Here is a 27,980-nt window from a genome sequence, read left to right as displayed (position 1 = left end):
TTAAATATAACTTTATTTGTTTTTTAGTTCATGTCTTTTAGTGTACAAGTTGAAATGATTCCTCTTCATGCATCATATCTATGTGTTACGCTGTCCCCATAAATAGATATCATTATTACTATATTATCTTTCTGATAATTGAGTGTAAAATAACATCAATATGATAATGAAAATATTAACAAAAAAACAACATTCTCAATAGGCTCAATTACATCATTTGGCCACAAAAGCAGCTCCACATCACAAACAAATATCATTACTGTGAAATTCTAACGTATGAAATCCACAAATAACCATTTTTTATGACATAATACACGATCATTAATTTGACGTTGATAATTAATTTTTAATGTGTACAAGTAATAACTTACACTAGCATAAAGTTGAATATATTGATCATATTCATCCTACATGACACCCTTACGTACATAACAATTTTGTGTCCTACATGGCATCCTATATAGGACACGTGTGTCTACTTGTTCAATTTTATACAAGTTTTAGAGTCTACTTGTGCACACTCAAAGTTGGGAACACAATTATTCATTAAAACCAAGTTAAGAGTAATGTTTATGCATTATGTTTTTTTTTTAAAAAAAATTATAAATTGATAAAATAATCTCATGTTGTAAAGTTTCAAACTTCACAAGTAAAACTTCGAAGATATTGCCACGAAACTTCACTTGTAGAATTTATTTTTAAAAAAAGATTGAAAGAGAACGAATACTCGCAATTTTTGTAAAACAAATTGTACTCCTCAACAAAAATTAGGCATAATATATAAAAATATCTTTTAACTTAGCCTAACTTTACATTTATGTGTTTTTAACTTCATATGTATACAAGTAGATGATACTTAAGCTTTTATAAAATTAAACTAGATACATGAGTTGTGTGCTTGTGGCATAATATACGTAGAAACCAAATAGAACAAAAATTACCATATAAAATATCACATAAGACACGTATATCTATTTGTTTAATTCTATATTAATTTAAATTCCTATTTGTGCAGGACCCAAAATTTGAAGACGTAAATGCGAAATTAGGTCAAGTTAAAGGACATATTTATGTATTATGCCACAAAAAAATCTGGTTTCTCTTCTCTATTATATATTTTGATATCAGCAAAAAAATAAAACTACCTATTTAAGAATCAAAGATAAAAGCGGTCAAGAACCCTCCAATAGATGTACTCACACGATGACATGTGAAAACAGTCAGAGAGTTCTTACTCAATAATCATTATAATCTCTTTTTACCATAAAACAATTAGTTGTAGAGATCATCAAATTGAATTTAATCAAATCTGTGATCTCTTAGTAATGGTATTAAAACTGTCATTACATGAACACGTGAATGAGATAAAATTGCACGTTAAATCACAGCCTAGCAATCCCCATGAGATAATACACATTTTTATGAATAAAACAAATTAACCAAGTGATCCTTCTTCCTTTTGGGGGGATAAAGGCAACACTGTGAATGACAAGGAAAAGTAAAATAGATAAAGGCCAGAAAAATATAAAACAACAGTGAACTGCCACCATATTTTAGTCCTCATGGAAAGTAGGGAAATCAACCTGCATATGAAATAGGGCTGGTAAGAGTTTTTTACCAAAATGTAAGATGGGGGCTGGTGAAGTTGAAATGACAGATACTTCCAAGTCAACACAGCTTATGCTTTCACAGCACAGTTGTACTTTTCACTGAGGAGCAGCTTGAGTATGTGGGAGAACCATATTCGATGCACTATCTACGCATCACCCTATGACGATCTCTTTTACGGAAGCGCTCAAGCATGAACTGATCAGTCGCAGCTTGCCTTTTAACAGCTCCATCTGAAGTTGAATCTTGGGGTTTGGATTCTGAATTTTTAGTATCCTTACTCTTATCCTTGTATAAATCAGGATGTTCTGTTAAAGATAAGACTTTGCATCATTAGTGATAAAGGAAACAGTGAGGAATAAAAAACTACCATTTATAAAGTTGCATGCAACTCCAAGGCTAACCTTGGTCCAAAGGAGAAATTTAAACCCAAAATACGAGCTTATAGTGTGAAGATCAGATACTCAAAGGATTTATTGGTCAATTGATATCAAAGTTTTGAGAGGCTGACATAAATTATGAGGAAGATGAAATATATTAAACATGTCCTCTTCTCCCAGAAGCATGAGATATGTGGGCTCTAAGAGCGGCATTCGGGTCAAATGTGTAATCAAATCAAGTATGGGTATCGCAGAGTGACAAAACGTCTTGAATCTGAAAGTATTGATGGTATTTGCGTATCCTGTAACAGAGGCTAAACTATGTTACAACATGTGATGATTCTCATAGATTGGAAGTCGTGGAACTAGGAAAAGGACCAACAGTAAGCTTTTCACTGTGAAGTCAGCTTATTCCTTACTCTCAGGAAACAGTCAGGTGGGCAACAACTGGCCTGGGAAGCAGATCTAGAAAATCAAGGCTCCTTTTCAAAGTAGCTTGTTTTGTGTGGTTGGTGGCTAGGCGCTTGCTTAACCCAGGAAAACCTTAAGAAATGAGGAAATGAGTTCCAGGTGCTACTTATGTTATGCAGAGTCAGACAATAATAGCCATCTTTTTTTGCACTGTGGAGTCACTACTAACCTGACAACTATTTTCCAGCATGGATGGACTTGGGTGGACAGTGCCAAAGTTCAGAGGGCAATGTAAGACACAAGAACCTGTGAAATTTGGTCCTACTTGCATCTGGTGGATATTCTGGAAGGGAAGGAATGCTAGGTGCTTTGAAAATAGAAGTTCCGTTCAGAGGATAAAGATAAATTGCATACTGCTTTTTCTGTTTAGGTGTAAACAAAATTATGTAAATGATGATGACATCATACTAGACATCATAGAGTCCTTGTAAGAAGAATCAGCACATGTTTTTAGCAGTCCTTTTGGAATCTATAATTGGCTAACAGCACAGCCTTTGTTGATTTACGCAATTGTTATCTTTCTCAACAACAACAAAAAAAGAGTCATGGAACTACGAAGTGAAGATAACTGTGTACACAATTATTCTCCCAAATTATTCAAAGGTGTCTAATCTAAGGTTTGTACTTCACACAAAGGAACTTTTACTATCAAACAACTCAGCAAGCTTAATCACAAGAAGCAATTGCAACCTACCTTTCCGGAGTTTTTCAGCATAATCCTTTCCACGTTGGAAATAGTCCGCAGAGTAACTTGAAGGTATGCTAGATTCAGTTCTGGCTCTTCCCATGAGCCTCTTCTCCTGTAGGAGCTTTTTAGCAGCCTCTGTCTCCTCGATATTTTTCAATTTGTACCTTCAACCAGTAAAATGATGAAAAGGAACATCAAAAAATTAGCAACAGAGCTCAAATTCAATATATCCGAAATTGGTTTCGTATTAACTGAAAATTGTACAAATCTACAAACAAGAATGGATCTATTTCACGCTCTAATGTTAACAAATAAATAGAGTAAAAAATGTGAGGTTTTCCTATTTTCAAAACAATACACGGGAAGATCTTCATATTCATCTTGAGAGTAGAGTGCAAAGTCCAGCTTAAAAGGAAAAAAATTTCTCCTAGCAAACCTTTATTTATTTATTTATTTTATTTTTGTTGAGAAGGTAACAACTTGTATTTTATTCCAAAACAAAAAACCAGGACCTGCCACAACAAATTACAGGTTCCTAATTACAATTGTGGGGAGTAGTAGGAAGATCTTCAATCCTATAGCAAAATACAAACCTTATTTATTTAGATAAAGGTTAATAGACATTTGATCAGCATCCAAAAACTGAATTAATAAAACCCATGTTATACACCATAAGAATAAACTGGCATACTCTATAGGGAGCTGTATTTCAGCTATTCCAGTAGTCCACTGAGTAGAGCTCTCTTCTGAGTTCCTCCTTTTCACCTGCGGGAAAAAGAAGGCCAGTTCATGAATACAAAATTAAATAATACAAGGAAAGATGTCAGAAAGAGCAGAAAGAGTACAGAGGATTCACATAGCTGACAACAACAAATTTTGGTTTGCAGCGTATTTCATTGATTGATGATTTATTGAAGTGTAGCTGGGGAAAACAGGTACTATGGGGATAAACATGAAAATTGAAATTTAGCCTAATTCTAAACAATTTAAACTCTTAATCCTTCATAATAAGAATCCTTAAAGGGAAATAAAATATCAAAAGTGAAGTGCTAGAACAACTGGAAACTAATAATGTAAAACTAATTCTAAATAACGATAATTCTAAACCACAAATCCAAAGGAACTGCTGTAGGAGGCACTATATTCAGAGCTGAACTATGCTAACAAGCAGTAAAATTCCTACATCAAAGTAATTCATGTATAATTTGTCCGCCCTTTAGCTCCTGAATTGCTAGAACAATTCACATACTTGTTATCAGCAGTAGCTACTTTTCGCCTTTTAATTTATATTCTAAAAAAATTATGGGGGGTTACGCTCCACAGCAGCCCTCTATGTAGATCTTCCATATAAAAGATGAAAACAGTTGCATAACTCAATACATGCTGATTGAGATTTCAATGTCCAGAGAAAAGAAAGAGAAAGAAGGAGAAAAAAGTAAATGGAAAAAAAATCAAGTTAAAAGAAAAGAGCCCCCCATAAAGAATAAGTAAGCTTTTAAATAATCTCCTATTAGAAATGCCATTTTTTTTTGGGTGGCGTCTCCAATTAAAAATGCCATTTGTACTATTTAACTCTTTTAGTGCTTCTCACACGCATACAGGAGAGTAAAAGATTTTCTTTTACACATCACCTCTTAGGAGTATAGTTACATCGAACAAGAATAGGGGGGTATAAAAGGGAAGCTCACAAAGTTAAGAGTGCATATGAAACTTGTTAGGACAAGTTGAGGGTGCAATTATTTTCCCTTCATTGAAATGATACTTAGTACCCAATCTACTTGGAACAGTTAGAACCACATAATTACATATTTTAGATTTGTTGTCTCTACATAAAAAAAAAACAGAGTATCGACTGCAAACAGAAGGTGTTATACTCTGACAATGAGGACTCTCTCAGTTATCAATAAAACCATTACTATTATCAAAAATAGAAAAATTAGGTTATAGTCTACCAAATATCAGCTTATTAGGATCCAGACGATACATGAATATAGCAGAGAAGATACAAGGCCTAAATGAGCAAATTAAAACTGCAATATTAAATATCCAGATGAATATATGGACATAATATAGATAAAGTGAACCTAATAAAAATTAAAAGTGAGGTGCTAGATCCTAGAAAATATAGCCTCTTTTTTCAAAGATATAAATCAAATATAGTTATGTTAGACACTAACATAACTATATTAGGCTAAACCAAAAAGGCAAGAGAACATATGCTCTTTTCCCTTTTCCTTTGCAATTTTGATGGGGAGAAGAACTAATATGAATCTCCTACTCACTTTAAGATGCTCTGGGATTTTGTAAAGTTCATCTTCTGCACGCTTCACCTCATTTTCAACTTGATCAGCCACATCAACGTTCTTGCCTCTTTTTTTGGCCAACTCTTGCTCAACATATCTCAACCTGCCAAAATTTTAATGCAGAAAAGGAAGAAAGCAGTAAGCATATATAGCTAAACGTGTGCATGATCAATCTTTGAGAAAAAATAAAAGAATACACATTCCTCTTTAAAAATACTAGTCCAGAATGATTATTTTTTCTAAACATGTCCGAACCAACTTCAATGCACCTCAATTATTCCCATGGATACCTGCTGTCACCAACCAGCATAAGTACTGATTAACACTGCCCATAGAGGCTTAGGCGGATGGGAAAAAATCACCTATTGTTTTTTGCCTTCGGTGGAATTTGAACATGAGACTTCATGGTTCTCCTCTCACTTTATTGATCACTAGGCCACACCCTTGGTTGCTAGAATAAATAACATATAATAGAAGTTACAACATTCAAAAGCTCTTCTTGAACCTATTTCTCTTTTAAATATCCCCCCACCCCCACCCCCCATTACACGTGATGCACATTACATTAAAGAAACAGAAAACACAAAAACTGGACAAGTTTAGAAGAGATTTTCTTTGGCATGCATGGAGGTTAAAGGCTACAACCTAGTCAAAATAACTCTGAGGAGCAGAGATAGAGGAGGCCTGGGCATTAGAGGTTTGAGGAAGCAGAAGAATAGTCTGCTGATGAAGTGGTTGTGGAGGTATAATGAGGAGGGGCAAGCACCTGCGGAAGGACATGATCAAATCCAAATATGGAGAAGATGGTAGGGCAATGCCAGCACTAACACTTGTGGAGTTTTTTTTTTTTTGGGGGGGGGGGGGGGGGTAAATGAAGTACAACAAATTTGTGGCCAAAACTAGAGGCAATCTGCACATAAAGGTGGGAGATGGCAAGAAAACTAGATTCTGGAGGAATATTTGGACTAATCAGTTGCCTTTGAAGGACTCTTATCCAGATCTGTTCTTATTATGGAACAACCCTTAGGCATGGATTAATGAATTTTGGACAGCACAAGGTTGGAACCTAACCTTAAGAATATTTTAATGATTGAGAAGTGGAGAGAGTTGACAAACTGTTGGAAGAAATTGGGGTTTTCCAGGTACCAACAGTGAGCCTGATTCTGTGAGATGGTCACATAGTGAGGATGGAGTCTTCACGGTTGGCTGGGCATATAAGATGGAAAGTCTCCAGCAGAGCAACAATCAGTAAAGCCTGTGGAGAATAATATGGGGAAATTCAGCACCAACCAAAGTTAAATGTTTTACTTGGCTGGTTGTTAGAAGGGCATGTTTGACACATGAAGTTCTAAAGCAGAAAGGAACGATCATAGTATCTTGATGTTCACTATGTGGAAGACAGAGGAGACCACCATCCATCTATTCTTGCAATGCAGCTTCACATCACAAATATGGGCCATACTCCTCAACAGTTCAGGTTTTAGGTGCACCAAGCCTGAACAAACTGCAGATACATTGAGCTGCTGGATTAGGAGAGGGGGTAGTAAGAGACAAAAGACATGGTGGAGTTTAATTCCACAAAGCAGATGGTGAACAGTTTGGACAGAAAGAAACAGTAGAAATTTTGAAGATCCAGATCCATTCATAAAGTTAAATGCAACTGTTTTGTAGCTTTATTTATTTTTTTGGTGTAAAGAATCAGGCCTAGAGGATTCAGAACAGTTCATAGAATTCTTAGGATCTGCTTAAGTATTTTTTTTTCAGTTTGTAAGGCCCCTGGAATCTGCTTGACGCTGAAGAATACAACATCACCATTTTCAAAAAAAAAAAAAAAAGAGGGATTGATATAGTCAAGGGCAGTGGATCTAGGACGTATGCCACTTAGTGATGTTTTGGTACAACTTTCTGGACTTGCAAGCCATCTCCAAGAAACCGAGCATTAACACAACTTTCTGTTGAAACACTAACTTCCTAATGATTCTGAACACAGTAGCAAGAAAGGGAAACCTTCTCAATTCCACAGGCCACACTTGGAACATTTCTTCTTTGTTCTGATATTAGACTGTTGCAAAATCAACCAAGTGGAACAGTCAGAAAAACTTGTATCTAAGGGGACATATATGTGTGAAAACTAACTATTTACAGTAAGCTTCAATCGGTCCAGCACATGAGATCCTAATGCATTAAGATTTTTTGTCTTTCTCACTTCGACTCTGACGGGTTATGGAAGTCTGAGTAATAGATTTGCTTAATTATTTATTTTCAATCCTTCGTAGAAAAGCTGGAAGCTTATTAGGCCTATCTGTAGATTCAATGTAAGGGTGAGGGTTGATGGTTTGACATCTAATTCTCTGCTCCAACCAAGGTCTATACACCCTGACACTACAATGATACATAGTTATTCAAACGTCATTCCAGGTAGTATTCCTACAGGATCCTTTTTAAAAATGTTTCTGCCATTCTAAAATATGATTCGCCGCTTTCTATCACCCACATCTATTTCATACCCAAGTCCTAACCACTAAACACTCCATAATCAATTCGATAGCTCCCGCAACCCCAACAAGAATTTATAGTGAACAGATCCAACATGGTCCAAAACTAGAACCTCAACTAGTCAAACTTGTTCCTTCATTTCACAAATTTGTAAGTGTTTTATCCAGCATATGAAACCCCTGAAAACCAAATTCAGAACTTAATCCTGCTAAACCCAAGTGCTTCTCAATGTTTCAGCTTGAAAAGAAGCACCACACCACAATAGCAACAACAACATACCCTGTGAAATCCCACTACATGAGGTCTGACCTTACCACTACGTCGTGGAGGTAGAAAAGAAGCACATAATGCCACAAAAGCATCTAACTCTCAGCTACGAATACGATGAGTGTGAACTTTGGTTTGCCTTACAGGACACATTATGATTACGTATTTTTGGACAAGTCAACGAAAGCATCAACTAGTAGTAAGAAAGGCAATTGATAACGTTCTTATGTACATTTTTGGAGAACCTGGAGGCTGGAGCATTTCAAATAGAACCATGTTTCTGTACGAGACACTGCCATTTTTATTTTATTTATTTTTCGTAAAGAGACTTTGTACCTTTTGCATACATGTTACATATGGATATTTACCTTATTAAATCAATAAAATAGTTAATTTACAAAACAAATTATGATGAATATCACCAGTGAGATGGCAGAGAAACCTCCCATTTCGGCTCCTCGTAAAACTTCCCTACCATCAAGAAAATAAGTTTGATTTCAGCGCTATGATGAGCAGAGTTATCACAGGCGAGTGGTGAAGAAAAAAAAAGGTTTGTATGTCTTTTGAGGCTTTAAGCCCAAAGTGTGAATAGTGCATAAACTTTAATGGAAAAGAGGCAAGTGAAATAAATAAAAATTTGTACGTTCTTTCTAGAATGATTTATATATAAGAGAACTACTAAATCAAGTTCAAATAACTTTTAGTGTTTCCCACTTCAAGTCAAAGCCCATAGGTTGAGCCAAACGCCTTAATACCGACTTATCTAGAGAGACTGTTTCCTGTCTGAATCAGCATTCCATGCATTTAATCTCTTTTTATTGTTGTATCAAAAGAAAAGTTGTGATGAATGAGAGGACTTAATTCGGAATTACATCTAATTGTTGCTTTAAGTTGTTGGACTCAGTAGACACATGACCAATATGTATATGCTTTGCACTATTGTTCCTTTTGCCACAAATCACTGAGTGAATTACCTGAGACCATACCCTCCAAGATTAAACGAACGAAGTGGAGAAGCTACAATGCCTTGCCTTACCCAAAATGTTATGTTATAAAAAGGCTTTGTCCACTGCCAAACTTTTTTTTATAACAAATCCACTGCCAACCTTATTAAACAGGTAAACGAGGCTCTCTCTTTAAAAAAAAAAAAGGTAAACCAGGGTCAACTTGACAATCAGGTAAATTGAGGAGCCAAGATTCTTCTCCTAGCCCAAATAAAGATATGCCTTTGCAATGCAAAACTTCAATGTCAACAAGCAGATATTCACTAATGATTAAAAAAAAGAAAAGTGGAACCTCCTTGACCTTCAATTACACCTCTAAAAATATAGAAATCACCCAGTAGTACCATGCCAAGAAGGAATTTGAATAGCAAAGTGTTAAGATATTGCCTAATATCTAGCCTAGTAGTGTCATTTTTGGCTCCATATGCAAATGAAATGAAAAATTCCAATTGATGAAAAACACTAACCAATTGATAGTTACGGTTATTAAGTCTGTAGCTTGATACAGAGATAGTTACAGCACTTAAGTCTGTATCTAGATGAAGGCAACACTTGATTGAAAAAGAACTTCAAAGAGGAATGAGTAACCTAGTGTAATTCTATCAACCAATCAACCTAATGTAATTCTATCTATCAATCAACCTAGTGCCATATCGATCTACAATTTTAACTTAACGAGTTTAACCATTAAACTATTAGCTTCATATTTGTGGAAATTTTTTTTGTACACAAAAAATCTTCTATCCGTGTCAAAAATAATCAGGTTCAGTTGAATCCGCAGCACTAAGGCTACATCCTCCAGTGACCAGAGGCATTAAGCAACACTAAGGCAATGAATAACACATGAAGGTTGAAAAAGCTCAATCGACATTACATGTTAGGGTCTTCTTCCATGACAGCAGTTTCCTGAGCAAAAGTATCTTGCAACACCAACTCATCCTTCTCTCCATCCCCTTCACCCTTATCATTCACCTTGCGAACCAAACCACCTCCACTGCTATTACTACCGCCGCCACCTCCTCCTGCTGCAACCTGTGATGTAGTTGAGGATACAGCTGGTACACCTAGCTTCCTCTCTCTTTGTTTTTGAAGAAACTTCACCTCCTCTAAAGCCAATCTGCCTTAGCCATCTCGAATCCTCGTTAACGAAATCCAAACAAAATTGAAAACCTAAGCTATATTGAAGAGTGAACTGACTGACTGACCTCCTTTCTTGCTCGTCGTCGGAGCCGTTGTTATCCTTAGTTGACGAGTCGTCTTCCCCGTCGTCTACTCTACTTCTCTTTCGGAAATTCCTCTGCTTCATCATGCTTGCATCTTCCAATGAAAAAAAAAAGAGGAAAATTTAAAAAATTTAGTATTTAATAAACCCCTTACCATATTTTTTAATATTTACAAAAAATATCAATATTTTAATTTGTTACGTATTTCATTTATATTTTTATTATTTATTTTAATTGAAAGAATATAAATATTTATTAATAAAAAGGAGAAATTTAGAGAACAAAATATTTTTTAAAAAAAAGGAACAGAACAGCGTCCCCTTGTTGATGAAGTTTATCAATATTGATTTTTAAGTTTATAATACTCAATCTTTGATGGAGAGAATTCGTTTAAAAGAATAATTTTTGTTTGGAAAGAAGATTTAAAAACAAATAGGTCCAAAAAATATTTATCATTTATAATAACAACTTCTTCTTTTTTTACTTGATCACTTTTAATTTATTTTTATTACAAGTTTATTACATATTATAAAGAATAATTTTATTATTCACATATAATACAAGTTTTATTGATGGATAATACATTTATCACACAGTTTAATACACTTATAATACAATGAGTCAAATTTTGACTCAATTATATATATATATATATATATATATATATATATATATATATGTTGTATACATAATTCACTTTAATACATATTGCATATTTAACATAGTATTATTATGTAATGCTATAAATGGTAATAAATAAAAAGTATCGCTAAAATTAGTAATTATTTATTAAAAGGTATCCATTTAAGTAATTTTTTCTTGATATAACCGGTGACACACAAATTTAGCTAGATATAATTAGTTTAATGTTGGATCCTTAATTTGTTCTCAAAGTGATTATAAAAAGGGTATGATATTTTCTTTATATTTTTAAAATGTATATAATTTCCTTGTAAATTGTATTTATTATGAATAAGAGGGAAGAACTAATTTTGGTGGAGTGTAAAATTTTTTTGATAAGGATACAAATATGTAGGCGATCATAATACAATTGTAATGAAATGGATATAATTATGATCAAAAGGATACAAGTACGATAGCAAATACATACATTTTGTAACTTGAATACAAATATTGTTAGCGAAATGTGAAACTCAATGATATGTTAAATATAAAATTCAAGTTATATAATTGTGATGACTAATTAATTTAGAAGATATACAAAATTGTATGATTTTAAAATTAAATTTCAAAACAATTAAATACATAGAATACAAACCTTGTGTGTATATCGTTTGGATGAATACAAAATTAAAAAGAACTAGAACCCTTTTCGACAAAAAAAGTGAAAACTTAAATATGAACAAAAGAAAATGCAAAACTAGTTGATATACAATTATGATGAACCAAAAACCTTTTAGGCATAACGACCCCCAACTTGTTTTAGTTTATTTTCAATTCATAACCAATTGTAATCAGTACTCTAATGGCTCCGACATCTTTCTTCTGCTGGCTATAATTTCAAAAAAAGTGCATTGTATCTTGATCGTATAAATATTGCATCAAAGTTGTCGACTCGGTATATGACCAAAGCATAACAAAACAAGTTCTATTGATACTAAAAAAGATAATCAGCCAAACGACGTTTAAGTTCATTGTTGACATAGCACTCCATGCGGGGTACATTCTTGAGTGATTTTTTGCATGCAAAGTCAGTATGAATTAAGCAAAAAAAAATATTTTACTTAAAAAGCATATAAATACAAAAAGTATACAATAATGTAACTTAGAAACTACACAACATAAATACAGAAGTATGTCATAATGTAACTTAGAAATCACATCAAACAAAATACAACAAATATAACACAACGAATACAAAAAATATCAATGTAACATCTCGCAAATCGAGATAGCTAGGAAGAAACTTAGAAGCTGAAATAGAAAGTTTTGGGAAGAATTAAAATCTGGAAATTTTCTTAAGTTATGAAAAAAGTGAGTCTTTGGTCAACTTCAAACGGTCATAATCTCTAGCTCAAGATGAGTTAGAGGAAGTTCTTTATATGGTTGGAAAGACCTAGGAGATATCTTTCCAACGCCTCGGAGTTTGGCGATTTTGATTTCATATGAATGAGATATGTCTTTCGGAAGTTGGGTTGTTGGATTAAAGATTGTCCAATCCGAATTTGGGAAGGGCAAAGTTGTCTTTTCCTTACCCAATTATTTTATTTCGTTTTTAGGTAATAAATTGGGGACTAAACTGATCTTATTCAATTCACTCTTTTAGAAAACAAGTTAGGGTTTTGAGAGAAGCGGAAAGAAAAGAGGAGAAAAGAATAGAAAAGAGAAGAGGAAGCAAGAAACATTCAAGATCGTCGAAGTTCGGCTTATGAAATTCGTCGGGGATGATCCATCAAAATGTATGTGAGATCTTTCTGTGTTGGGTTAGTTCACCCACACACCAATTTGTTTAATTCAGCGAGTTTTAGTAGATTGAATGATGAACATTAAAGTTCTTGAAGACCAATGGTTGAATTCTTGTTGGTTGAATAGTTGCATGCCTAGAGCTGATTTGATTCGTGTTTCTGAGTTGTTTTTCGAGTCGAATCTATTGGGTATTGAAGGTATTAGTGATTCTAAGTGCTTAGAAAAAGATCCATGGATGTTTAGAAGGTTTAGATGAAAAATGGAGAAGAAAAGTTGAAACGCGCGTCCGTAGGGCCTTGAGGCGCCGCAGCTCTCATAGCCCCATAGGACAGTCTCTATCCATAGGGCCTTGGGGCGGCGCGCCAGCCAGAGCGCCCCAACTTGGCCTCTGAAGTTTGAAACCTGGCGCCCCACGCCTCTCAAAGCGCCAAGGACGTCAGTTCACCCCATTCATTCTTCACTTTTTTGTACTAGTTCCTACGTGATGTACCCACATTTCCTAGTTGATTACAACACTCTAAGGTACGTCTAAAGATCATGAAATCATCCATAAAAATGAGATCATGAACCTAGAATCCATAATACAATTCAAGGAAAGTTAAGATCAAAGTCTAAGAAGCTAAGAGTTAAGTCGAAAGTTAAGAAGTAAGACAAAGTAAAGTTTTTTAAAGTTCCAATAGTCTTATTTAAACGTTTTAACTTCATTTTAAGGCTCAAGTTTCGAGTTAAAGAAAGAGTAAAAGTAGAAGTCTTTCCTTCAAAGAAGTATAAGGAAACTAAGTATTTCCTTAATGAGTTGAAGTGCATCCTTTAATGAAATATAAGGGAACTAAGTATTTCCCGAAGAGGTTTTCTCAAGACTTAAGTTTCAAGCTAAGTAAAGAGTAAAGAGTTAAGTTAAAGTACTTTTCTTCGAAAGTATAGGGGGACTAAGTATCCCCAAAGAGATCTTAAAATGTTTTCATATTTAAGCAAGTAAGGAAACTAAGTTTTTCAAAGAGCCTTCGAGCTAATTTTCATAAAAGAGTTATAACTTTATAAAATGAAGCAAGCAGGGAAACTAAAATTTCCAAGATAGTCTTTGAGCTAAGTTTTTGAGCACTAATCTCAAATCACAGGAAAAGTTATTTTAAAAACATACAAGATAAATATATTTTTGGGAGTTGTATTGAGCACCGATGTGGGAATGCGAGTTTAAGACACTTAGCAGATGTGACATGCTCTTGAATAATCTTTGCGAAAGTCTCAATAGGTACTTACGTATTCTTGTATCTATATAAAGTGTCACTCACACATATTAATCCTCTCATTATGTCTTTGTATTTTAATTCGTAGATATATTCTTGATGCAAGAGACAAAGCTATTATAACTCTATTGGAAATGATAAAGAATAAGTTTATGAAGAGGTTGTATAAGAAGAAGGAATCGATTAGCAAGTATCAAGGTCTTATCTGTCCAAAAATTGAAAAAAAATTGAACGAGATAAGACTTGAGGCTGCTGTGTTTAGACCAAATTTTTCCGGTGGACCTAAGGTGTCAATTGAGGGTCCCAGAGGGTCATTTATTATGGATCTGCAAAAAGGAAGTTGTACATGTAGAAGATGGGATTTAACAGGTTTGCCTTGTCCTCATGCTTTGGTTAGTATTCATGAAAATGGTGATAGAGTTGAAGATTACGTGAGCGTATACTACAAAGTTGAAACTTTCAAAAATGTGTACTCACATTTCACTAATCCAACCAATCCCGAGGATCGTTGGCCAGAAGTTATGAATGGTGGTGAGGTTCTTCCTCCTAATATAGTAAGAAAGAAGAGAGGGAGGAAACCTAAATTAAGACGAAAGGAAGCTAAAAAAGTACAAAAACAGAAACAATCTGAAGCTCAAAGACAATCAGAAAGTAGGTCAGACAAATTGGGTGAAGAACTGGCTCCAAAAAAAAAAATCAAAAAAAGGCACTATTCATATAAGATGTTCTATATGCAACAACAACAACAACAACAACAACAACAACAACAACAACAACAACAACAACAGCAACAACAACAACAACAACAACAACTATAATATTAATATATGGACACAATGCAAGAGGACACTATAAGTATGTCAATTGCGCCAGAAACAAGACAACCTTTTGAAACTCAAGATTTGGTGTCTGATTACGTCTCGTGGGGATACTCTAATCAATTTAACCATGACATGTGCGACAATTCTCAACTGGAGGTCAATTTAGCAAATCAATATATAATAACTCAGATTGTGATCTACACTTCTAATATTGTATTTCAGTAACTGTATATCATATTGCAAATTTTAAAGTTGTAATTTTTTTTGTTAGGAATCAAGACAAAAATCAACTGGTGTTGAATGCATTCAAGATGGAGTTGTTGTTCAAGTCACTGATGTGGTAAATGTGAGTGATAAAGTTGATGATTGTGTGCGAGGAGCTTGGTGTGCTCAAGATGAAATTGTATTGTGTGCGAGAAACTAGTCGGTGTACTCAAGATGAAAGTGTTGACTGTGTGCGAGGAAATCATGTGCTCAAGATGAAACTGTTGATTGTGTGCGAGGAGATAGGTGTGCTCAAGATGAAAGTGTTGATTGTGTGCGAGGAGCTCGACGTGCTCAAGATAAAAGTGATAATTATGTGGGAGGAGATCAATGTGCTCAAGATGAAAGTGCACATGTAGACTTATCAAAAAGAGGCAAATTTACAAGAAAAATATCATGAAGGATTATGTTTGTCAAGCTTCAATGAAAAGGTCCAGGAAGTGTAAATATGACATCGTATATAAGTGTTGTTAGAACTTGTGGTCATGTGACCTTAACTCGTTAGTTAGAAAGTGCTAATATGACATTGTATATAAAGTGTCTTTTTTTGTCAAAACTTGTGATCATATGACCTTAACTGATTCGTAAGAAAGTGTTATTATGAATTGTATATGAAATGTTTTATTTTGTTAAAACTTGTCGTCATATAATTATCATGTCGCACTTGTGGTCGGGCCCTTCTTCAAACTCTATGTGTAGCGGAAGCTTTAGTTTATCGGGCGACTCTTTTTTTGGTCTTCATGTGACCTTAACTCATTTGTTATATGTATTATTTTAAAAAGTAGTATTTTTTGTTTAAGGATGTTGCTTATTTAGTAACAATTGACAGTTAAATGGTGACTTATAGACAAATATTTTGTAAAGTGACGAATGAAGATGCAAATACAACAGTCAATACTAAGCACACTAAAGAAATTCGCTTCTTGGAATTCAAGCCTTCTGTGATTGCAGCAGTAGTAGCAATCTCATTTGCACACTAAAAGGCGATTCACTTACAGATAAATCAACTTTTGGAGTACTCATCTGCTCAACTTTTCTATAGACCAATTTATAAACAAATGCATCAGCAGTTTTTATATTTCTTTGAACTTGGCTTATGTTTCGATATTAAGGACTCTTTTAATCTTTCATAAGATATCAACATATCTCCTAAGTGTCATTGCATTTGCATCATCAAATGCAGTAATGATGTTTTTGCCTTGTTCATTTGAACCGCTCATGCTGTCTAGATCAACTCTAAAGGCAACCCTGTATACGGAATCTATAGGCTGCATTTTTTCTAAAAATCACACTGCTAAAATTCCTTAAGACCCTTGTGGAGAACTCGTGACTCGACAACTTTCTCAACTCCCTCTACCTATCACCGTCAATTGTGAAAATTACATCTCCTAACAGGTCCTTTAGGAAGCTGTAACTATGCCATCCCTGCAGATTATTTAAAAAACTCGAGTTGGCAACCCGAAAATCTATTTGGAGTATCTTGTAGCCGTCTGCAACTAATTTGAGAGTTAAGGCATGATAATTTATTGACAGACTAATAGGTTTTGCAATTTATTCAGATACTGCAAAATAAGATAGTTGCACAAGTCCTCAGCTCAGGAGTATATTCCATCTTCAATGGTGAAATTTTGGAAATTTTGTAATCGAGAAATTAAATAAGGGTAGAAGAGGAACACTAACGAGAAAGAAGAGACAAAGAGAATGATTTGGGGGAGCCAATCATAAAATAAAAAATTAAATATCATATCTTTAGTGGGTCGGGTTAAATGGGTTGGGTCATTAAATGGTTTAAATGGATATGTATTTGGTTTTTAAATTTTTGACTTATAAAAAGAATCCATGTAAGCAAATTTTAGTGAAAAAAATAATAAAATAGGGTGAGTGACTTTCTATGCAAAGAAGTCATAGTTAAGTGACTTTTGAGTTGAAAATGAAAGTTGAGTGACTTTCTGTGAAAAGATTGATAGTTGAGTGACCACCAAAGTTATTAACTTAATTGTTGACTCTAGAGCTAATTCTCTGGTAAGTACAATTTGAGTCCCATTGATGAAGGTCACGATTCTACAGACTGTCTGAACTACTTAATAACATATAACTAAAATAATCATTCATTTTTAGTCTTATACCTGATTTTACAAAAAGTTCGTGCAAAAAAGTTAATCTCAGATTGCTATGCTCTTGCATATGCGCTACCTTCCCTAAAAATCTACCAGAAAAGACATTTAGAGTTTAAATAAGGTACATCAATCAGCCATACTAGCTATATTCTTACTAAATTATGCCTCCGCAACCTAAACACTTCTCTTTGCACTGCAGATATTAACTACAGAGGCATCAACAAATTTAACTATTTTTTACGAAGATGTAAATATGGATAAAAGTGTGAACAGACATAGGCAGTGTAATAAGGAATTTAATACATAAACAAGATATTCTTTTATATATATGCTTATCGCCAATCTGTTATGATAATTACGGTTGTGTTGGGCCCATGCGCGCACGGGCTTTGTCATCTAGTTATATAAGAAGAGACAATTGAGCTGTTGAGGTGCTTTACCTCTCTGGTCCATCGTCATGTTTCCTTATCATTACGAAGGCAATTTTAGAGCTAAAACAGGCCGCAACAAATTAATTGCTTTGATATTTTAAGGGTAGTTTTGTAATTTTCATGGTTTATTTAAATTTGTTTGTCTTATTTTTTTGAGAAATTTGTATATAATGGCAAACTAATAAATTAAATTAATTGCTATAACCACCATTTGATTTAATTGTGCCCCGTAGCAAACTGTTTGCCAGTCACCTCTCTCCCTCAAACTCTCGCTTGCCACTCTCCTCTCCGCTCGCTTCCTCTCACTTTTATACAAATACAAGTGTATAAAATTTGTTTCTATTTGTATAAAGCGAGAGGAAATTGTATAAATACATATATTTTTGTTCCTCTCTTTCCCCTCTCAGTAATCTCGTTCGCCACCTCGCCTCTCTTGCTTATACAAACAGAAACGAAATGTAATAAATTGTGTTTCTGTATGTATAAAGCGAGAGAAAATTGTATATACACATGCAAATACATATATTTTAGTCCTATACACTTATAATTATACAATAAAAATACTCCCCTGCCTAACTTCTTTGTCTTTCTCTTTTTCTCGTTTTATATAAATTCAAATTGTATATAATTTTTCTCTTTCTCATTTTATACAATTCGATTCAATTGTATATTCACCGCTCAAGTCTCTTTTGCCTTTCTCTCTTTCTCATTTTATACAAATTCAAATTGTATATAATCGTTCTATATACTTATGATTATACAATTCGTTTTATACAATTCTCTGACCAAGTCTCTTTTTCTTTCTCGTTTCAATTCGCTTAAATTGTATATGTATAGCGAATTATATATATATATATATATGTTTGCTATGGAGTGCAATGATACAAACTTTGTTATAATATACACATGAATTTTATGTTTGCTATATGTGAAAGTTGCCCTGTTTTTTTTTTAGTCTCTTACGTATTTAAAAATTGCATAAATATATTTAAATAATAACAATTACTGTGTAGCAACTTTGAATATCTAAAAGCCATATTAGAAATCGAATGAACTTTTTAAGTCACATAAATTGAAACCATGTCAGCACAAACTTTTGAATCTAGTGCATATATATAGGCGGCTTGATTTGTTGGTCATATATCTATCTTTTTGTGAAATCGATTCGATTTTTCGATTTGGATGTATTTGTTTTTGTTTTGAACACCCCTAATTGTCAAAAATGTAAAATAGAATAAATAGAAAGGACCAATCTTATAAATTTATGGAAGTTTAGTGAACCAGTAGAAATTCAGCTTTAGATCCGAAATCAGTAGCCACAACTTTAGATACGCTTATTAACACGTGTTAAAATTTGCGTCCATACAAATTAACCCACTCTCTGCAAGTGGACTTGGGTCCCACGCGCACCCTTATTCATCAAACACAACCACAAAATCACTCTCGTCTTGTACCCGAAAAAGCCTAAATTTACTATGTGAATCTCCGGCGAAGCTTCTCTGTGAATCTCCGGCGAAAGTTTCTCATCTCCGGCGAAATTCTCCGTGAGTATCGATTTTCAGTGGCGAGTGTTTTTGTTTTTAGGTTGAAATGTATAACCTGATCCAGTGAAGAAAAAATCTGCCATGTTTGGGCTAAATTTGAAGTCATTCGGAGTACTTAGACATTGTCAGTTGTACAGATATGTTTAATTGGAACGACGAAGAGGTGCGTTATGTTTCCTTCCTTGAAATTTAACTTTAATTTGGTTTTAGGAGAAGAAAATACTGAATTTAGTGCTCATTGCTCTCCTGTTCCTTTGACGTATTTCTCTTTAGCTCTAAACTGCTACCAGTAGGCTTGCATTGGATCCTTATTCAACTACTCATTCGTTCCATTTATGTGACACCATTTGACTTGGTAGGATCTTTTAAGAAAAATGAATTGAAACTTATGGTTTAAAATTATAGTTAGATATAAGTGTGGTTCTAAATCATTTTACTAAGGTTAAAAGAGAAATTTTCAGTCATATTACCAGGCTTGCATTGGATCCTTATTCAACTACTACCTCGGTCCATTTTAGGTGACACCGTTTGACTTGGTACGATCTTTAAGAAAAAAGAATCGAAACTTATTGTCTAACATAATTGTCAGATATAGGTGTGGTTGTAAATCTCTCTTTTTTTTTTTTTTATAATCGAGAAATCCCTCTATGACCCGCCCTTTGGACCAATCACAACTTTTTAAACTCGGTGGATAATGGGACTGCCCCTCTACCCTTCTCCACTTAAAAACCAGGCTTTGCTTTGCATGGTGTGGGGCTTGTAACTGCGACCTAAGCCACAAATTCTCCACCTTTTGCCACTTGAGCTAGGCCTCGGGAGTAAAAGAGAAATTTTAAAGTTAAATTGTTTCTAAATATTGTGAAGTAACTTTTTTTTTGGGATAAACTGAAAAGAAAATGATGCCGCATGATGGACAGAGGAAGTATTTATTTTATCACAACCAAGTTTTTTTTTTGGATAACAATGTCCTGGATTTCGATCTTTCCTACTTCTGTATTTCTGTATAATAAATTGCCATATTTGCTAGCATTCCACTCCATTAATTTAGCTTTCAAAAATCTTAGCTTTGTTGCTAAAATAAAGTCTGGATGACCCTGAAATGACCCACCATGTTTTAACCATCTACCGCCAACCCCCAATTAGCAAAATTGAAGTATGATTTCCTTTGTTCCCAATCACCACAAGTTATCTGAATAAGACAGCGGTCTGATGTGATTCTGGTCACCAGAGATTGTTTGATCTTCCTGAAATATTCATCCCAATGAGTGGAGAAAAAGAACCTGTCAATTCTGGAGGCAATGCCTTGGTTGTTACCCCTTGTTCCATTGAAAGAGCCCCCAGACAGTGGGGGATCAAAGGGCAGAACAGAAGATTCACTGTGGGTGCACAGGAATATACTATAAGCCTATTTGGATTGGCTTTTTTTTTCTGGGCTCATTTTTCTCATTTTAGCTTTAAACCAAATACTTATAAGCACTTTTTTAATATACCCAAACACTCCAAAAGCTTAAAAGCTATTTTCTATCACCTTTCTTTTCATCCTTGTCATGGAGGAGCTCAGCAAGTTGATATACAGTGCAGCTCAGGAGACATTGGTCCACTTCCCACAAAGTACTTGGACTTATCACTGGAGGAGAAATACAAATCATTATCAATCTGGAACGAGGTTCTTGAAAAGATGGAGAAAAAGTTGACGAATTGGAAGCTACAATACCTCTCTCTTGGTGGTAGAATCACTATGATCAATGGTGTTCTTAGTGCATTGCCTACCTAAGCCTGTCGCTTTTCCTGGCACCGTCCTCTATCTTGAAGCGTATGGACAAATTATGGAGACTTTCTCTGGAATGGTGACAAACAAGGTCACTCCTTCGCACTTGTAAAATGGAATATATTTACTAAATACAAAATAATAGGGGGTTTGGGAATCAAGAACTTGAGCCGTCACTATGAAAGTTTATTATTGAAATGGCATTGGAGATTCAATAAGGTAGGTAAAGCACTATGGAGGAGAACCTTAGTTGAGAACTTCGCTGTGGAGAACCAATGGTGCACTCCTGTGTTACGTAGCCACAACACCTCATGACACGGGAGTCTGGAGGCATGTTAGAGGTTGCTGGGATAACTTTGAGGCACATATGGGCTGCATTGTTGGTAATGGAAGAAAAATATAGTTTTGGGAAGATGCATGGTTGGGCCACACTCCTATTAAAGAACAATTCTTGGATATTATTAGAATATCAGCTCTGCACAATGCAGTAATTGCAGAATTTTATTCAACACAATGGTGGAATCACTTTTTTAGAAGGAATGTAAATGTTAGGGATGTAGAATGAGTATATCTTTTGCTTCAGATGCTAGCACAGAACTTTGGACTGTAACAAAGCTGATTCTACTAGATGGAAGGGGCAGGCCAAAGGTCTCTTACTGTCAAAAGCTGCTAAAGGAAGCTGGAATCAAGTAACAACAAGGTTTCTTGGCCTTGGGAAAAATTTGACTTAGCAAGGCACCTTTAAAAGTCTCATGCTTCTCTTGTATTGTGTCTAGAGAGGCTTGCCTCACTCATTCCAACCTTCAAAGCGGAAAATTCAGCTTCGTAGTAGGTGCCCCATGTGTGAAGAGCACTCTGAAGATGTTGGCCACCTCTTTTTGCATTGTAGAGTTACTACTCAGCTGTCAAGCATAGTTTTTGTCAATCTTACGCATGTCCTAGTCTATGTCAATATCCACTAGGGAGCTATATGTTGGAGCTAAGATGGGATACACAAGAAATCACAAAAGACTTAGAATACCATCCCTCAAGCCATTCAGTGGACTGTTTGGCTTGAAAGAAACGACAGAATTTTTTAAGGCCGTAGGAGAAATTTAAGTAGTCCAAAACAACAATGTCTTACTTTGCTAGCTCTTTGGTGCAATCTGGTTATTGTACATGATGTTGATGCAATTTCAGATAAATTAGGGATCTGCATAAACCCCTCACCTCTAGCTTGGGTCTCCAAATTGCCGCCTCTCTATATAACAGTTCACAAGAACCGGATAACTGCTCCTGTTATCTCCTGCTTACGAGAGCATGACTCTATCTAAACACTTGCATTATTTCATCAAAATCAATTACAACACACTGGACTGTGCGCTTTCTATTGCCGCTTTCCTGTTCCACCATTAGTTGGGCTATAATATATGATATCAGTCCTTGGTAGAAACCCTTTTTTTAGTCCAATATCAGAAAACAAGCACTCACTTTGCTTAATGCATGTGGCAAATTTTGCTAAGTTTAGATCCACCATTGCTGACTTGCTTTCTGTTTTGCTAGTATGCCTTTTCAGATTCTAAGATTTGACGGGATGATAAAATTGGTATCTTTGTGAATTATAATCACATTATTCTCACCCTTGCCTTGCCTTGTCTTGATGATTAAGATAATATTTGCTTCACATCACTAGTTGAAACTTGAAAGGACAAGAAGTAGCTGAGATCACGAAAATGGTGTTATGCTTACTACTGTAGTGTTTTTCCTCTCCTCTTCTGCATCACTCGCCTACATAGCTAATATTCATTTCTCTATGACTTAAGGTGCTGTATATTTAACTTTCAAGTTATTATACTTGCATTTACTTCTGACATTTCTTTCTTGAATCAGCTAACCGATATAATATGGGACGAGACTGGTGAGACCGATGACCACATAGTGCCACATCCTGATGGAAGTGAAGGAAAAGCTCCAACTTATGGAGATAACATTAAGAAGAAATGGGATGTGGAAGCTTCTAACATCAAGCCTACTGATCAGAACAAACCTACAACTAAAATTGATCTGAGTAATATTAAACTAGATGACAGCTCCAAACACGACACTGATGGAGCTACTATGAAAGCAGGATGCAGGATGGAACTGGGCGCTGATCTGTCATTGACCAATGCTACGAAGAGTAATCAAGATTCCTTGGGTGCTGAAGCATCTAATAATCTGACTGAAGTTCCAAAACGTGAATGTCTTAGAGGTGCTAATGCTAATGTTTCCAGCCTTTTGCATGAAATAAATAACCTGCAGTCTATAGTTAAAAATTGGACTTTTGGCTAATAAAAAAATAAACAAAAGGTACAAGTTGGATTCAATTGTTTATCTTTATGATCAGATGAAAGCAATCGGCTTGGTGATGGTTCTCGAGCTTTTAACAATCAGAATGAGGAACTGGAGCAAAGTGATTTTATTGATTATGGATGGGCTAACATTGGAAGTTTCGATGACCTTGATAAGATATTTAGGTAATGTAGACATCAGTTTTCTCTCTCTCTTCTTTCTGGCTTGTGTATCGTTGAACATATGGGTTTGTATGTGAGTTCACACTTTGGAACACAGTTGTTTTGGCACCCCGTCATTTCCTTTGATCAATCTATTTGAGATTACTAAAATTGTAAATTCACTCTACTAGGCTAATAGCTGTATAAGTTTCTGTATCTCCTTCATTTCCATATTTCCTCTTTCAACTGATTTAAAATGCTTTACTTGAGTCGGGATCTATCAGAAACAACCGCTCTATCTCCACGAGACAGTAAGGTCTGTGTATAGTGTATACTATACCTTCCACAGATCCCAGCTGCGGGGTTACACGTGGTATGCTGTTGTTGTCTCATTTAGGAATGAACACAATTAAGGTTGCACTAATGCTCTTTTTAAACTACCTCGACTCCTAAATGATGCCATTGTCTCCATAATTTCTCTCTTCACCACATGCAATCTCCCCACTTCAATGGTCTCCAGTTCTTTTTTGCATTAACTGTACTTTGTGTGTGCTAGATGGGAATATATCTCAACTATTCTGTGTTATGCTGTATACTCAACAAAACAAAGTATGCTAGATAGGAATATATCTTAAAATTTTGTCTGTTATGCAGTATACAGTAATTCCATAAATGTGTGAATATATATATATATATATATATCTATATATAAATATATAGATGTAATTCAGGTCATCCCTGATTGTATTCATCTGGCTCAAAATCCTCAAAAGTGACATTTTGCAGCAACAACGACCCACTGTTTGGAGACACAAGCCTTCCTAACACTCTCGATTTATGGTCATCTTGTAAAGATGTTACAAGCAGCCAAGACAAGTCTGTTCCCCTGTCTATTGACTCTCCGAGTTTGGCGCTAGGATCTCTGCGAATCCCATCCAAAAGATCAAAAGTTAAAGCAGAATACAGGCTAGACGAGGAGAAGTCCTCCACTGCTGATGAAGAGAATGTTAATGATATCACATCTAATGTGTATCTGTGCACTGATGCTAGGGAGCATGCTGGAGGCAAAAGTATACTTTTACCGAAGGAAAAGGTAATGATACTGGATCTTAATTATCTCATAACAATTGTATTTTTCTTCAGTATGTAAATAGTTTTATTCCATTTTCAAACTAGGGGTATTTATATTGTTTTATGCAAAAAAAAAAAAGGATATATACAGCTTGAACAGAATTGGCAAAGCTACTTCATATAACTGGTGAACTCATCTTTTTAGTTTCTTAAGATTTGTAAATAACTTTTAGTAAGAGAAGTATGAAGTAAAGAATGAAGATAAAGAATTTCATACATAAAATAGCTCCGTGATTCAAACCTTATATTTCTGCAAAAGAGCAATTAAGACATCTTGTGGGAAGAAAAGACAGTTATCTACTTTTTGATGATTATGACCGCGTATTTATTATTTAAAGACAATACTGTACATAGCCCTCTCTCTCACCTGCCGTTTTTCTTTTTCCTTCCTTTGTTTACCAGAAAACTGTAGAAAAATTTGGTTCCTCCAATAAATAATTTGGTGTATCATTCTTTGATCTTTTGTTAATTAACATATAACATGTGTCCAACTTTGTGAAATTATAATATAACATGCGTTCAACTTTGTAAAATTATAATATAAATGGAAAAGTGAATTCATAGGGGACCCAGAATGGTAAAGACATGGTTGTACTTAAACTCATGGCGAAAAATGGAAGCTTCCCAATGCAGTTGATTTGTCCTTCCTCCTTTTTTTGGTTTTTCTCTTTATGTAGGCGGTATTTTCAAATGGCTCTAGAAACTCTGTTCTTTTATAAGGTAAATAATGTTAGTAATAGTCTTTTCGAGAGACATGGTCAATGAGGATCCATATAATTAAGTCCAACTTGTTTGGGATTGAGGCGTAATAGTTGTTGTGGAAACTCTCCCATGTACAAGCAGTATACAAAAAAGTAGAGAATCTACAACATAATATGATTCTTTATGAATGAGAACCTCATTGGTTCACCAAAAACAAATCTAGAATTGAGAGGTTATTCGGCAAAGTGAGTAATTCACTATCCCATCAAAAGTGCTCCTATTCTTTCCTTCCACAGGACTCACTTAAGTACTCTTTAACCGTTTTCTTAACTTACAAACAGATTTACAAGCTTTTCTTCAACTCTCTTTCCTGAGGTAATGAGCATTTTGAATTTTAAAAGTAAATCAGATTGCTTCTAGTGGTGCGTCATAAATGTTCAGGTGAATTTCTGGACCACCTCCTCCTACATTGTCAAGTGGGTCTCCCTCGTCATGTGTGATTTTGAAATGGTTCGGGATGCGCTGGACGAGGGGGATACAATGCAGAAGACACCATCCAGCTGAAAATTTGAAAGAAGGAAGAGAAGTCAAAGGGCTTGGGAGGTTTCCACACTAGCACTCATGTGGATCTTGTGGAAAGAAAGGAATAGGAGAGCTTTTGATGGAATTGAGTGAGACCATGTACATTTAATGAACAGCCTCTCATTCCTAATTTCTTTTTGGTAAATTCATGAGGTTCCGGACTTCCAGACTTCCAGTGTGTATAGAAGATTGGGTGGTGTTTGTTGAGAATCGTATTACGTTATAGGTTTTCTACATTTTGGTATGCATCTTGTCCATGGAAGATTTTTCTGTTATTAATAAAATTATTTACCTTGAAAAATTCATATTTCTGTATACTTTTCTTACAATGAAACAGTGTGCTGCTGATGAAACTTTGACATAACTTAAATCTAAAGGACAATCTACTGGAAACTTATTTGCCTCGGTGAAATTGTGAAAGTAATCTTTGACATAATTTTAATCATTCACATTGGCTTCAGCTTGAAAAACTATGAAGTAATTGGGTATAACTCTACTTATGTCAACATGGATTGTCATCCCTCAAGGTAAAGAGATAGGTGGACAAAGAAAATTACTTTTCTCTGCACTTGCACGTGAAAATAAATTTGAGATTCTATTTTAGCGGGTGTCATATAATTTTTGAACATCAAAAGTGTTGCTCTAGTTGTTTTCATGTGTACAGGGAAATAACCAGCAAAGAATATTGCAAGGTCGACTTAAGTTAGAACAAGAAGGTGAATTTGCTCAGTTGCAGGAATTATGTGGATCCTTGTCTCCTCACCTGAACAAGTTTGGCATGCCATCTGTAACAAATCAACCTTGTCCTGCTTCAGAGCTCAGCCAACAAAGTCAGCTTCAAGGACCAGAATGTTTGCAGCACAAACATTTTCCTGGTCCTCTTTTTGCTTCTTCTACCTATGGGGATATGGGTAATTACTGTTCTCCCATGCCTGTCTGGTCACAGTTCCATTCTGGACAAGCAAGCCATCAACACGCCCTTTCAAGTTGTGAATTTTCTCCAGGCAATTCAAATCATCTCAATAAGTCTCAAGACACTTCATCAAAATCTTTGATGATGACTCCTCAAGAAAAAATTGAAAAACTGAGAAGGCGACAGCAATTGAGAGCAATGCTTGCCATTCAGAAACAGCAGCAGCAGTTTAGCTATCAACCTGCAAAGGAAGGAGGATCTGTCGAAGAGAATTTGAGCTGCATCCCTTCTTTGGACCCGAATTCACCTTTAGAACAGGGTGACTCCAACACAGTTTGTTTGGCAGTTGAAAGTTATTCAGTGGAAGACACGGCACTGTATCTTCTTCAGGATGTTATCTCAAAGGTTTGTCCTCGTACTTCCACCAAATAAGTCTCATGGTATTATTTCTTCACAGAAATTTAATGACCAAATGAATGGTTCCTTTCAGTTGGACCTCAAAATAAGACTTTGTATCAGAGATAGTTTGTTCCGACTGGCTCAAAGTGCTACAAAGAGGCAAAGTGGCAATGATAGTTGCGGCACTAAGAAGGGTGGAAGAGAAGTCAGCAAGGAGGAGATAAACACCGATAACAGGTTTGTCCCTAAGTACTGACACTATCTCAACACTGAAATATGGTCTGGAAGCAATCTAGCAGATCCCATTCCAGTAGCTCTCTCAACACTGAAATATGGTCTGGAAGCAATCTAGCAGATCCCATTCCAGTAGCTCTCTTTTTTGAAAAAGAAGAGACTGCATGTAAAAAGCATTCATAATATGACCTGCGTCACAAAAATTTCTATTGAAATCATTGATGTTCCAAGCCATGGGATTGGGTTTTTTTCTCTTACTGTCAAGCCTTCATGCTTCTTGCATCGGGAAAGGAGTGTATAGATATGTCTGTTAAAAGGAGTATCTGTAATAATGATATGTTAAAATCCAAATCTTACTTGGATTACAGTAATATCATATACAGTAAACTTTTACTAGAGGATATTTTTTGACTTTTACACCAATAGTGTTGATTCCCAAATTTGTATTGAATTTATCGAAAGTCTGAGCGGGGGGCGGGGGGGGGGGGG

The 27,980-nt window shown here is 35.1% G+C and overlaps 2 protein-coding genes across 5 annotated transcripts in view; one reads left to right on the top strand and one right to left on the bottom strand.

Annotated features, from left to right (window-relative positions):
- Positions 1 to 1,242: 1,242 nt before the first annotated feature.
- LOC107008197 (protein COP1 SUPPRESSOR 2) lies at positions 1,243 to 10,581 on the bottom strand. Its single transcript, XM_015207128.2, has 6 exons — positions 10,423 to 10,581; positions 10,092 to 10,334; positions 5,430 to 5,553; positions 3,839 to 3,912; positions 3,154 to 3,311; positions 1,243 to 1,916 (listed from the first exon to the last, which is right to left on the bottom strand). Exons 1-6 carry the CDS (start codon positions 10,524 to 10,526, stop codon positions 1,753 to 1,755), a joined length of 867 nt encoding a protein of 288 aa, XP_015062614.1. The 5' UTR covers positions 10,527 to 10,581; the 3' UTR covers positions 1,243 to 1,752.
- An 8,565-nt stretch (positions 10,582 to 19,146) lies between these two features.
- The window catches only part of LOC107001989 (protein LNK2), a 16,217-nt gene continuing 7,383 nt past the window's right edge, over positions 19,147 to 27,980 (top strand). For 2 of the 4 annotated variants that reach the window (XM_015199930.2, XM_015199935.2), the window contains exons 1-6: positions 19,147 to 19,454; positions 22,929 to 23,289; positions 23,425 to 23,554; positions 24,317 to 24,623; positions 26,592 to 27,263; positions 27,349 to 27,494. In XM_015199930.2, coding sequence (XP_015055416.1) covers positions 19,431 to 19,454; positions 22,929 to 23,289; positions 23,425 to 23,554; positions 24,317 to 24,623; positions 26,592 to 27,263; positions 27,349 to 27,494 — 1,640 coding nt within the window. In that variant the 5' untranslated portion in view covers positions 19,147 to 19,430. The remainder of the gene's footprint in view (positions 19,455 to 22,928; positions 23,290 to 23,424; positions 23,555 to 24,316; positions 24,624 to 26,591; positions 27,264 to 27,348; positions 27,495 to 27,980) is intronic. The other 2 variants (XM_015199946.2, XM_015199940.2) reach the window with 2 other exon arrangements.

Source organism: Solanum pennellii, chromosome 1 (genome assembly GCF_001406875.1).
Source record: "Solanum pennellii chromosome 1, SPENNV200".
In the NCBI taxonomy this organism is placed as follows: domain Eukaryota; kingdom Viridiplantae; phylum Streptophyta; class Magnoliopsida; order Solanales; family Solanaceae; genus Solanum; species Solanum pennellii.
Note: the sequence above shows the minus strand (reverse complement) of the source record. Positions and strands in the feature narration are given on the sequence as shown.

What these genes read in the sequence shown, in the direction of transcription:
- LOC107008197 (XM_015207128.2), bottom strand. Translation starts at nt 10,526, where the DNA reads ATGATGAAGCAGAGGAATTTCCGAAAGAGAAGTAGAGTAGACGACGGG. An exon ending in ATGGAAGAAGACCCTAACAT is followed by an intron (nt 5,554 to 10,091) that starts GTAATGTCGATT and finishes AAATTTTGGCAG; the next exon opens with GTTGAGATATGTTGAGCAAG. An exon ending in AAATCCCAGAGCATCTTAAA is followed by an intron (nt 3,913 to 5,429) that starts GTGAGTAGGAGA and finishes TTTTTCCCGCAG; the next exon opens with GTGAAAAGGAGGAACTCAGA.